Below are 12,595 nucleotides of genomic sequence, written 5' to 3' on the forward strand. Positions count from 1 at the left end.
GTCAGCTTGAAATCAAAGCTTCATAGCATTTCAAACTTAAATTGGAATTTGAGTAACCATTGCCATCATTGCCAAAACATGACTCCAAAACCATTTGCAGTACCCTTGAATTGAGACGCAAACCTCTTTTTTAGTAACCTTACTCCTGGTTGAGATGACAACGTCTATTGCCTGGATAAAATTTTCCTTTAAAACAAAGGAGGTTAAACTCGAGAGACATTTCCCCCTGACCGTGACTCTTCACTATGGGTGGCTTGGCTAGTGATATTCATATGAGTAAGACCCCCTTGAGATTCAGTAAACATAGCTCAGCTGGACCCAGTTCAGACAGGCTGGCTCGCCAAGTGAACTGAGAGGAAGAAGGGTGGCTGCCGGTGTTTTGAGTTCTTTTGTATCTCATTACATCTGACAAACTGCCAGACAACAGGCCAAACAGGCCTGAGCTCTGCACAGTTCAGCATGACTTCTTCCAAGATAAAAACTAATTTGTGGCAGACGGGTTTCTATTACGCATAAAAAATTGAGTTCTAAAGAAAGAATCTGATAGCAACCCTTTTGGCCTCTGAGCATCAGTAAGCTGGCTAAGAGATGCTTCAGCCAGAATGTTGCACAAATCATTGGTCTGAAGTTTAGTGGTAAGAGCAGCAACCGAGAAAAAAGCAAGCAAATCCTTTTGACTGCAGTGTCCCATAAAACACTGACACTACAGATAAGTCTATCTTCTGTTTTGTCTGCAGCAAAGCAGTTGCTATTGTATTTGCAACCTCCCACTAAAAGAGCTCCCGGCTTACAGCAATTTGTTCAATCCCATTAACACCCAGACACACAATCACTAGCCTACATCATTATGATAACACATTATGAGGCAACTTTATATCAATGTACAGTATCTAGCTCTCATTTCCTTTTTGTTAAAAGACACAGAGTTGTTACTTCTCCTCCAAAAGCATTTTACTCCCACAGATGGCCAGTGGGGAGCGTTCAATCAAGCTTAAATCCCGAACTTTTATCTTGGTCTGCAGAGACACTGGGGTTTGATCTATGTCCAGCTGACTACCACATTCCTCGGCCGCCCCCTCCACACACTCAAGCAAGCCTGCTATGTAGTCGAGACAGGGGGTTTCCCTCTGCCCGCTATTGTCCAGTGGAGCCTGCGGTTTAACTCTTTTCAGCTAGCACTGGCTTCTTGAAGAGCTTCAGTCTCCGACAAAGGTCATTGTTTGACATGGACTGACATGCTAGTGTTGACTAGATAGAGGCATCTGTTATGAAGGTTCGCTCTCTCTTTGTCTTGCCTACCAAAGAGGCCCCCTGGGCATCTTTTCCTGTGCTGAGCATTAAGGAGTTAATTATAGGTTTCTCTCTCCCTCTCTCTCAAGATATTGCCTTGGGCTTTGGTCAAAGAAAGTCAGGACCCAGATTTGAGCCACAGTATAAACAAGCTGTCAAGGTGTGTGTCGCACGATGTGTGCGTTGGCATTTAAAGCTGTGTCATCAGCAACAAAAGGTCGAAAGCTTAAAGTAGGTAAGCTGACCACAATGTGATTATCATTAGGATTAACTTCAACTAAATGGCCACAGCTCTTTGTGTGACATGTTGCTGGGATTTGTTGATGTCTCTTTCTAGACTAATCATCACATTTTTGTTAAATCCTGGTAAGGGATGGACTGTCACATCACCTCCAGGGGAAGAAAACCATAAGCCCAGGAAAGTAATTCTCCAGGTATCTCACCAGATTAGAAGTGACAGCTCGGGGGTTGAGGCGGGGTTGCGCTGACCTGCCAGTAAACCCATTGATTCCTGCGTGTCTCGCCACGCAGACACTTCCAAGAGCCACAGACAGCACACCACCAACCCAGCCATAACAACAGCAGATTACATTATGTCTGAGTGGACACAGGGTGCTGATGGGACATGACATCTAACCATGTTTTCTTCCCAAAACAGACAGTGACTGAAATAACCACAAGAGATATTATCAGGGAAAGGACAATTAAGGTTCAAGAAGGGGGACAGATCTTTGTTGAGTCTTGCCCATGGGTAGATCTCATCCGTCTTTCATTACTTTCATTTCATTTAGAGTTTGAAATAAAAAAAACGAAACTGAAAGGCATATGTAGAAAATGTATTTACAATGTATTCACAACTCATCACTGAATTCAGTCCTCACACAAAACCAAAAAGTCACAAAATCTTGTAGCAACAATAATAATAACGATAATAATAACAGCAATAACAACAACAATAATGATAATAATAATAATAATCATATTAAAAATAATAATAAGCATGTAGCCAGTTTTTCCCAGTTACAAGCAACTCCCCCCTCACATTCTCCCCTTTCTTTCTTTCTTTCTGCCCAGAGTCGGCATCTCGTCTGTTGGTTGGTGAGACAGTGCTGTCTTTGTGTGTGATCCACTCTTGTAAAACTCGGCCCAGGGCTTTGGCAGAGGGGCACACCATTCAACTAAGCCATCTTAAATCCTTTTAACACTGCTCGTCCAATAAAAAGGCCCCTACAAGACAAGACTCCTACATCAATTCATCTAGTAGCTGCTGCCATGAGCACACTGTTGCACGGTGTGCGTTCGCTAACAGCCCGTTGATCTGGCAGGGCCTGTGTCCCATTCACTATGCACTGCTGAACAACTCAGAGTCAGTTAGTGAAGTTAAGAGGCCACATAAATAGTGTGTCAGGTTTCTGGTGTTGCCTTTGTCCTCACATCTCACAAGGAAAACAGGTCAGTTTCTGTGCGGTCGAGCTGAGATTCAAGTTCACAATTGAAGACTGGGTGTGACGCAATGCTGAATTCCACATTTCATTTGATTTTCATCTCATGAATGGAACCTGAATCTGTAAATATTGGAAAAAAATCGTATATATTCTACCGTGAACTTGTGTTTAAAGTGTTTAAATTCAAATAATTTTAACCACCAGGTATCAAAGTAAAAATTACACAAAGAAAGCACACAATCAAGTCTCTATCTGTACAGGAACGAATTAAAGACTAAAGGCCAAATGCAAATACACTGCTGTAGACATTTGTCATGCTGAAAATATGTCTGTCTTTTAATGTCTTGTGGGACAATGAACTGAGTGTATTTGAATCCCAAAATGAGGCATTGTTGTCACCACTGTAGAAATTAACAACATTGACACATAGCTGCAGTTCATGGCAACAACCACATGTTATGAAATGTAAATGAAAAAAGCAGTTCTAAATTGATGCTTGTATCCCTCACTCCTGTCTCACCTGAGGTTATAACTGTCTGGATGTTTTGAATGATGAAAGCTCTCCAGAAAGACCGACTTTCTCTCCTATCATGCCAGATCAGTTTTTGGTGAGAGAAGGGAGACAGGAAGGAGAATTCAGCATATTTCTGAATGATCCCACAGGATCAATCAAGCTTTATTCAATATTGCCCACGGTGCCTGGTGAAGCAGTTGCCAGGAAGCAGTGCAGGGTTTGCACTGGGCTCACAACAAGTTTGGCATGCAAACCCAATTTATCAAAAACTGGAAGGCCATCCCACATGCTGAAAGATCCTAATGTACAGGAAGATCAAAAGCAGACATGCAACATTTCGGAAAAACATGTTTTTGTGGGTGACATTTATTCATTTTTTCCTCTCTTTCCTTGGGATGTCTCCAACAACTGATTCCTAATGAACCACTCCCACTTAACATGACAAAACAAGGCTCTCAGCTCTTGTTTCCCAAAGCTTGCTTTTTGGCAAAATATCAGAAAGAACATTCAAAATACTTTCTCTTTGGAGAGTCCAAAACACCATAATGGCTCCCATAGTTCAACTCTCAAGTTTAAATAGGCCATGAAATTGGGAACGATGCATGATACAAGTAAAGGTGAACCTTACACAATCCATTAAGCTCTGACAGTAAATATATGTCAGCTGGTTCTGTGTGTTTGTTGGTAAGTGGATTGAGTGTGTTTATGGGGTGTATGACATTGGCATTTGCTGCTCTTCATTCTTGAACCATGCCAAGAGTCTTTGGAGGCCAAACAAGTGCAAACAGTGGTGGAGCCTACATGGTGTCTTCTACACTGACGGATCACAAGACACAGCATAACACTAACAAAGTTGCACTGGAGACATTTAGGACCATTTATCAATTTGATTTAGAATTTTAAGGTTCAATGCTTCAGTGACTGTAGTCTTATCTAACAAGGTGCCACCATGCTCTGCTGCACAGATGCAGTTAAAGTTGTCCGGCTGGTTTTACATTCAAGCAAGGAGAAATCTATTGTTGTGGCCACAGAATGTTGTGTCATGACCACCGAACGAGCTACAATGCAATCATTGTCTTCCTGAAAAGGCAGCAAAAGATGCCACAACAACATCTTTGAAACTCAGTCTGGGATGGAAATGACAATGTTGCAGTAACTCTGTATCACAATGAAACCTAACTCATACAGATCCTATAGCTGCTCAGACATTTCTGCTGAAGACTTGGCAATAGCTGTCTTTTGAAAATACACTGCACAGTCTCTCTTGAGTTTGACCCACTTTGGTGATGCAGAGATAATAAACACACTGAAAATATAATTCACAGCTCCATGACAACTCTCAGAGCCTTGGCTTGCTGACTGAACCAAAATAGAAATAATTCGGCTCATCCAGTTCCCTGAGACAGATGTTTGCAATTACATTTTTTCTTTCTACAAATCACATCAGAATTTACTGTATAGATTTTCCTTGTCTCTGCTGCTGCAAGAATTTGGCTAAATCACAGCGAGTGGAGCAGTGGGCAGGAATTGTTATTTGTCTGCCAAAGGGAGCACAGACGATAGTATTGTAGAGATGTGATGACTTGTCACTGGCACGGGAGGGAGCTACTGACGACTCTCGTGTGGCTGTTCAGAGAGAGACACAGCTGTGACCCCAGCTCAGCCGGGCCAACATGTCTACTGCGGCCAGTCAACATCCGGATACTCTCACACAGTGTGTCCACACTGTTTAGGATAGTTGAGTATGGTATACATACACTGTGCTGTATCACGTTGCTGTAGCTGCACTGTAAAAAAAACATGCACTGTATATGACTGATCAGTATATCTGACTGACTTGCAAAGCTGACTGATGAGATGCAGTAGGTGTGTAATCTCTGTAAGAGTCAGGTGACTGTTGTCAATTATCTACAGACTAAATAAGATACCTTTGCTATGAATTAAGAAAAGCATAATCTAAAATGACTGTTTTGCCTTCCAAAAGGTTGACAGTGAGGTAAGGTAAACTATGATCAGTGATCCATGGTGAAACTAGATCATTTACCTGTACTCCTTAATGTAATGGAAAGTAAACTTTACACATCATAGCTTTCATTTTCACCATTTTAGGTGCAGAGCAGACAGACCTACTCAGCTGAATCCAAACATGTTTTGGCAAGGCACAGAGCATATCCAAAACCCAAGAGCAGCACTCACACAAGGTTTGGTCATTTGCATTTGCTTTGAATAAACTTTGAATCCTGCAACAGACACTCGCATTGCAACTCACATCTGTGCTGCAAGACCGCCAGTTTACAGTGAGTGAAAAACACATGCTGTTTTTGATAAGTCCTTGAGTAGAACGTGCTTGACTTTGGTAGTGAATGAGTGACTCTTGGCTGTCCTTGTCATACAGTAACTAAATGCAAATACAGTGCACACCAGCAAGCACAGGCTCAGGTTTACGTGTATCATTACTGTGTGTTTACCTTAGATAGAAAATCCAGCTCATGCACAGTGCAGTAATCTAATAATTTTGATTTGAGAGACTTTACCTTGGAGGGGTTGTCACAGAAGACTGTCAGTCATGCATTAACAATTCAACATGTAGGGAGACAGTTGGAGCTGTAAAACCTGGTTAAGCAACTGCTGCAGTAGATGTGAAAGGAAGGACAAAGTACAGTAGTGGCCATGATGAGCTGCCAAGTCTGGACTTCTTTAAACATCCTTCCTTCCTGCTCTCTTTATAGCTATCACTGATTTGGCTCAGATATACTTTATGGGTCTGACTAGCCTCCCATACATGGAGAGTGGAATACAGTGGACATTCAATGAATATATTTAGTTTAAATAAAAAGTTGTGCTAAAAGCAGCCTTAGGAAGTGCACGATGCTCACTGGAAGCTGAATTATACATCATCCTCATCTCAGGTCCACAATTATGTGCATTTATTTGTCCATTTGCGTAACAGCAAAAGCACACAATAAAAGTTCAAAGAAGCCACATCCTTCCAGAATACCATCGTTGAGTCTAACATGTTCTCTTCTTGTGGCTCAATCACTGTCATTAATTAGACTCTATTGTGACCAGGATAAGGCTAGTCCCCTAAACCCATAAAAGCCCTGTGGTTTTGGGGATGAACTTTTTAAAGGGCAGACCACTGAGTTGGAGAATCACTGTATATGTACATGCAAAGCATTCAACTAATATATACTGCAAAATACTCTCGGCTTACTCAAGTATGTGTGCCATCCGCATCAATTAAATCCTAATCAAAGGACTTAAGTATTGCCAAAGAAACAAAACAAAAGACTATGCGCCTCTCTCTCTCCCTCTCTCTCTCTCTCTCTTTGTCAGTGTGGGCATACTTAAGAAGCTTGAAATGCTGTATTCATGTGAAAGAGTCCCACCAACCGTGCTTAGGACAACAAAAAGGTTTGGAGACTGCAATGACATTAGCTTTGTACTGACTTATAAATAGGTAATGTGGGCAGTAAGTATTTGAGTATCATGATACAGAAAAAAAATGGCACTACTTCTAAACAACACGTGAAACACATTTCTTGTCTTTTTTTTTTGGGCTCTCTGTGTAAACTAGGCTTACAGGACACAACTTGCAAAACTTCAGTCACGCATGACTGGAAAAGCCACAGAAATAAACTGACAACAAAGTCACTTGTCCCTCTGTCATTTACTGGGTCAGTGGAGCACTTTAACATGTAAACCAGCAAGAAACGGCTGACAGGAAGAACACACAGGAGTAAAACCCAGAAAGTGTGGTTACTCTACCATCTTAGCAGGAGTATCTCTTCCAGCCGGCAGAAAGTTTGTTCATTTTTGATCCTGATAATCCTCTCCAGAGAACTTCCCTGGGGTCTGGGCTGACAGACGTGCCATGTTTAGTGTATCAACAACTGAAGTGCTGCCATCGGTTGTGGTCTGCCCACATGACAGTCCGTTGTCTCGATGGAAGAGTAAGTAAAGTAATTTCCATTCTTCATAGACTTTCCACAAGTCTTGAGTGTGTTGCACAGAAAGCAGCAAAGTTTCAAGCTGCCTGTTGCTCCTCTAGATCCTCTTTCGCTTCTCTGGCTCCACCGAGTGTTTAGAGCAAGTGGGGGCGAGAGAGAGAGAGAGAGAGAGAGAGAGAGAGAGAGAGAGAGGGAAGCAGGGAAGGAGAGTGTCTGAGAGGGGGAGGAGAAAAGCTTTCCCTTTCAGAGGAAATCCCCCTCGAGGCTTTTCAGACTTTCGTCTATCTCACACACACACACACACAAACACACACAGAGCTCGGGCAGGTCTCTCACACACACCCAAGCACACCCACAGACACAATATGGCACAAATGGACACACACAGCATGCACACACAGGTCCTTATTGGAATTTGAGATAATGTGTGTCTGAAATTCCTCTGCATGTAATGTATGAACACTCATTTGAATACAATGACCCCACCTGCTTCGTCATGCATCTAAACACACACGTGTGCTTACACACACACACACACACACACACACACACACACACACACACACACACACACACACATACACATACACACTCACAGTCCCTCAGCCCAGCATCAGAGAGCTGCAGCAATCCAGCCCCTCCTTTGTGGCCCCTTTCTTTCTATTTTAATCATTGGGGGCTTTGAGAAGGCTAGTTAAGTCAGTCTTTCTCCTCTCTCCTATCCCTCGGAGCCTTCCACTGTCTGCTCCAGGCTTTCTCATTTCCTTTCTTCGGCCATTCTCCTCCAGCAGACAGCCCAGTGTTTGACTCATATCAAAGGGAGAGACAGCAGAAGGGGCTTCCCTGCAGAAGACCAAGAGCGCTGCTACTTCCACATTAGGCCAGAGGAATGTAGGGTTACACCCTCTGGACTGCAGAATACATCTGGGGCTGGAAGATCTGTAGAGTACGAAACCCAAGACCTGCAGCGAGAAGCTAGCTTCATCACTGAGAAATTCCTTAGAAGGAAAAGATTGACAGGCCACTGTTTATTTCCCTCAGCTGAAAGTCAAAATGAGCATGGGTGAGGTGGTTTGGACGGAGAGCTCACAGTTGGCCTCTACCTCTGTCTGTTTGTTCACTCAAAATCCAGACCTCACGTGAGAGTCCGTGAATATTTTCATCATGAAGAGAAAGGATAAAACGTATTTATTTTGATCAGAAGCAAAAACAATGACTATTTCCACAGGTTGCAGAGCTGTAAAATATGGAATGTGACTAATCTCTCTGAGTATCTGTGGTTTCCCATACTGCAAAAGCAGCAGTCTCTTGAACATTCCTCAAATGTTTTTCTTTCAGAGAAAGAAAACCATGCTAATTTGTCTTCCGCCCCAAACCACAAAAATATGTAGGTGACATTCTTGAAATGTAGTATACTTCTGCTCTCTCCCTCTTTCTCTTTCTTTCTCTCCTCCTCCTTTCTTTCTTTCTTTCTTTCCTTCTTTCTTTCTCTCTCTCTCTCCACCATGTCAAAGGGCTAGACCCTGCTTGCCCGAGGTTTTGGCAGATGTGTGTCACTGAGGAGAAGAGTGTCTTTAAAGTGGACAGATGTTTTGGCAGGGGATTAAGAAGACGGGTAGAGAAACAGCAGGTACTCCACCTCTCTGCTCTTTTCTTATCTCCTTTACTCCACTCTGCCTTTACCTTTATTATTTCACAGAGGCACCCGAAGCGTTTCGTGCTATTTTGTCCGAACTCACTTTTCTCTCGCTGTCTTGTTTTCTCGCCAGTCCAGGCTGCCTCTCCACCAGAAACATGATGGTGAATCCGAGGGCGGGCAGGATGAAAGAGGCCACAGCGGGCTGACACTCAATTCTGATCCCTCCTTCATGAAAACCAGATGGGCTGTCCATCTCCACCAACAGAGAGAGAGAGACAGAGAGGGGAGGGCTGCTTTGTGTGTGCCGTGAGTCAGAGTGTGAGAACTTTGATAGGGTATGTGTTCTTAAAAACACAGACGAAAACACGCATACGTAGACTCACAGAACCAGACTAAACTAGACAGGGAAACGTACACAGACAAGAGGGAGAGAGATACTGAGATATTGCCAAAGACAGGAAGTCATGAGCACCCGCCCACACAAGTTCATTAAACAAACATGTAAACACTTCTCGGATATACACATGAACACACACTCACACACAGCAGGATAAGACCCTGAGCTCCCCCTCTTCCCTTCCTGCCTCCTCGTCTAATTCCTTCCAAGTGAGTGGGAGACCCCTAAGGCAGGAGAGGACGACCTCTTCTGTGATTTACTTCAGACCGACACCCCCCTATAACCTTCCATGTACACTTAGACACAGCAGCCTACGGTCTGACTGTCTGGTTGGGTCTATTAAGTATGACTCAAGGTGAGTGTACACAGTAATATCGTCATTATGGAGCGGGTAAATACCCCCAGATCTACCCCCTGCATCAGTTCTGGGATCAATTATCTATTTGCTCTCCAAGCCGAAATTCATTAACTCATTCATTAATTGTGTGTTTTCATTTAAATGCAAGCAGAGACCAGCTATTTCAACATAGATGGTACACTGACTGTATCGCAAAATCCCCCAGCCTGCTCTTGGCGTGGACCCAAACACTTTCGACAGATCTCGGTGACATTATTATGAAGTGCACTAGCTGTCTCGGCGACGAATCTCTGAGTAGCATTTTGCCGTAATCAGCCCTGTCTTGACGGGGGCAAGATGAAAGGAGGAAGCCGAAGACAATGGGCTTATCTGTCTCTCCCTCGTTTCACTTTCCCAGAGAGAGAGCGACCTTATCAGTGTCTGGAGATCTGCTGCTGCGTCTGTGACATCATTTCCTGTCCGACCCGGGCCCGTCAAGATTAGGGGGCCCCGGGTTGCTATTTAGACGCTCGGTCGTTCGACGCTCTTTCAACAAACAGAGGGGGGGATAGCCGTCCAGGCCTCTTCCCAGCCGATATCTGTCTACACCGCAGATGTGTTTTTGTGCGAGGTATTCCTGAGTCTTTTAAGAGAGGATTTAAGGCATGTTTTGACTGCTGGTGTGTCACTCTGTGTGATGCCGAAGGAAAAATAAGGGTCATCTTGAGAAAGCTGTGCATTGTGGGGCATTCCAACAGGTTGAGAGGGACTTGGACCGTGTGTGTGTGTATCTGTGTGTCTGAGTGTGAGGTGTGGGCTTGTCGTTCATTGTTCATTCAGGTGCCGTAGAATGTCAACTATCTGGAAAGCAGACTTGAGTGATATGACAGGACATTAAAGTTTCCCAAATGCACGTTTCCCCTGTAATTGTAAATCCATCAATCTATCAAGTTCCACAAATCACGCTCCATTTTTATGGCTAATAAAAGACAGGACAGAGACTTTTCCAACACTCTAAATTGCTTTCCATCTGGCCCACTTTAACTGCTTTTTTCCCACTGAGATTTTATAATAAGACATCACATTTTAATACTGCAACAGGGTCTCTTTGGGATACAGACACATCCTTTGTCGGCGTAGCCAGCTCTCACCTTTCTCAAAGATTTCTTGCTTCACGAAAAAGTTTTCTCATTGTTTGAGCCTAAGAGATATGTTGCTTTTAAATCTAAGAGAAAATCTTCATATAATGTATGAAATCCAACTTTTCAATAAAGCAATAACTCATTTATTGCACTAAAATAATGGACAGTATAATTAACAAATGAGAAAATGGCGCCAACAATGGACAGTAATTTGTATGTATAGCAAGGTCCAATGTAATCCTTTTGCTTGCATGCACACTCTGCATATCATATCAGTCTGTTGTTGATGCCTGTAGTGCAGCAGCTCAGATATCCCCTTGGTCACGCACTCCACATCCCAGATAATACTGTCTTCATGTCATTATATTACTAAATCCTGTTTACAGCACATCCACAATATGAACTTCAATCCCTTTTGGAAAACAATGCCCTATTCCAGTGATTCCTACTCAGCTGCGTTCTAGGATATAGTCTATCTGTGTGAGAGCTTAACGGATTGGATACTGAGATTAATGGGCCTTGCACGCTCTGCAGGAGAGGAATGATACATTAAAGACTTTTCACAAACTGGAAACATCTTTACCATAGCTGGAAAAGACAGGATGGATTTTTTCCCCCCCTTTTTTCCATATGGACACTTTGTGTAAGCTTCTAATGGGTGTTGAAGTGGCCGATTGCATGTGAAGTGTTTGTGGTTTAGTGATATCACATCAATTTATAGTTACTGAGGACTGCACTATGAGCATGTGCAGAGTAACGGAGATTACTTTCAATCAAATCAGTTACTGCGCCCTGAAAGTTTCTCATTTCTATGGAATAAATGCAAGCTTTTGGTCAAGAGAATGAAATAAGGATTTAGATGCAACATTGATTATTGTCATATGTGAATGTAGGGCAGATTCCTTTAGAGATCATGCCCACTGAGCATTTCCACATGTTTTGGTTGTTCCCCTCTGTCCTGATGTGTTTTCCTGAGAGTCACGGTGCTGGGAGGCCTTAACCTCAGCTGACCACTGCTGGGTCCTGGTCCAGTGTTGGAAGCAGGTGTTAAATTCACAACAGCAGACAAGCCTGAGAAAGAAGGGCTGCAAGCTGAGGCAGAAGAATGTGGGGAGCTTTAGGCTTTGGCTCGAGGTGGCTGTTTTGTTTTTGTTTTGTTTTCTCTCTCTAGAAACGGATTCAGAAGAAAATGTGAACATACTTAGCAGACAGTTTGATACCATTGCCAAGTCAAAAAGAAACCATTTGCACACCACACACACAGCACCACACTCCCACTGCCTGCGCATATGCTAAGCAACATCTCCTTCTAATAATCCTGTAAGCTTTCAAACCAGTCTTTCACAATGAAATAAAGCCTTTTGGGAAGTCACTGGACTGGAGCAGTCATCAGAACACCCAAGAAGACTACACCAAGACATTATTTAAAGGTGGGCCAGGCTAACTCCGCAACTCCACTTGCCTGTGTAAGCAAAGCTGTCGACACAATGGTGTTTTGGGAGCGCAGTATATGAAAACAAGGCCTGCTGCTGGGCCATGGGAAACAGGGAGGCCCAAACATGCAGCTGAGTCAGAGATAGACAGACGGACGGGCAGAGATGTTGTTTCAGGTTAGGTGGAGGACAACAGGTGCGAGTGTGTGAGAAAAGAGTGGCGTGGAGGAGCTGTGCCTATGCTTTTCTCATCCTCCTAGAACAAAATGACCAGTCAAGACCAAACACAGCAGACAGTAGACTGAGATTGTCATGTTTGGTTATCACTAGACCCATCAATAAACAGAGGAAATTAGCCTGCGGGAGACAGCCAAAAACTTTATTTGAAAGTTTTATTAGGTGAAGGCTTCTTTTCACATGAAGTGGAATGTGCAGTGCCCAGCATCAG

At 43.3% G+C, this 12,595-nt stretch overlaps 1 protein-coding gene across 1 annotated transcript in view; it reads right to left on the minus strand.

Moving 5' to 3' along the window:
• Positions 1–7,299, minus strand: part of quob (quattro b) — a 30,808-nt gene extending 23,509 nt beyond the window's left edge. Inside the window, exon 1 of the mRNA XM_071894433.2 lies at positions 7,018–7,299. Coding sequence (XP_071750534.2) covers positions 7,018–7,020 — 3 coding nt within the window. The 5' untranslated portion in view covers positions 7,021–7,299. The remainder of the gene's footprint in view (positions 1–7,017) is intronic.
• Between the last annotated feature and the right edge of the window lie 5,296 nt (positions 7,300–12,595).

Source organism: Centroberyx gerrardi, chromosome 5, assembly GCF_048128805.1.
Source record: "Centroberyx gerrardi isolate f3 chromosome 5, fCenGer3.hap1.cur.20231027, whole genome shotgun sequence".
Lineage (NCBI taxonomy): Eukaryota > Metazoa > Chordata > Actinopteri > Beryciformes > Berycidae > Centroberyx > Centroberyx gerrardi.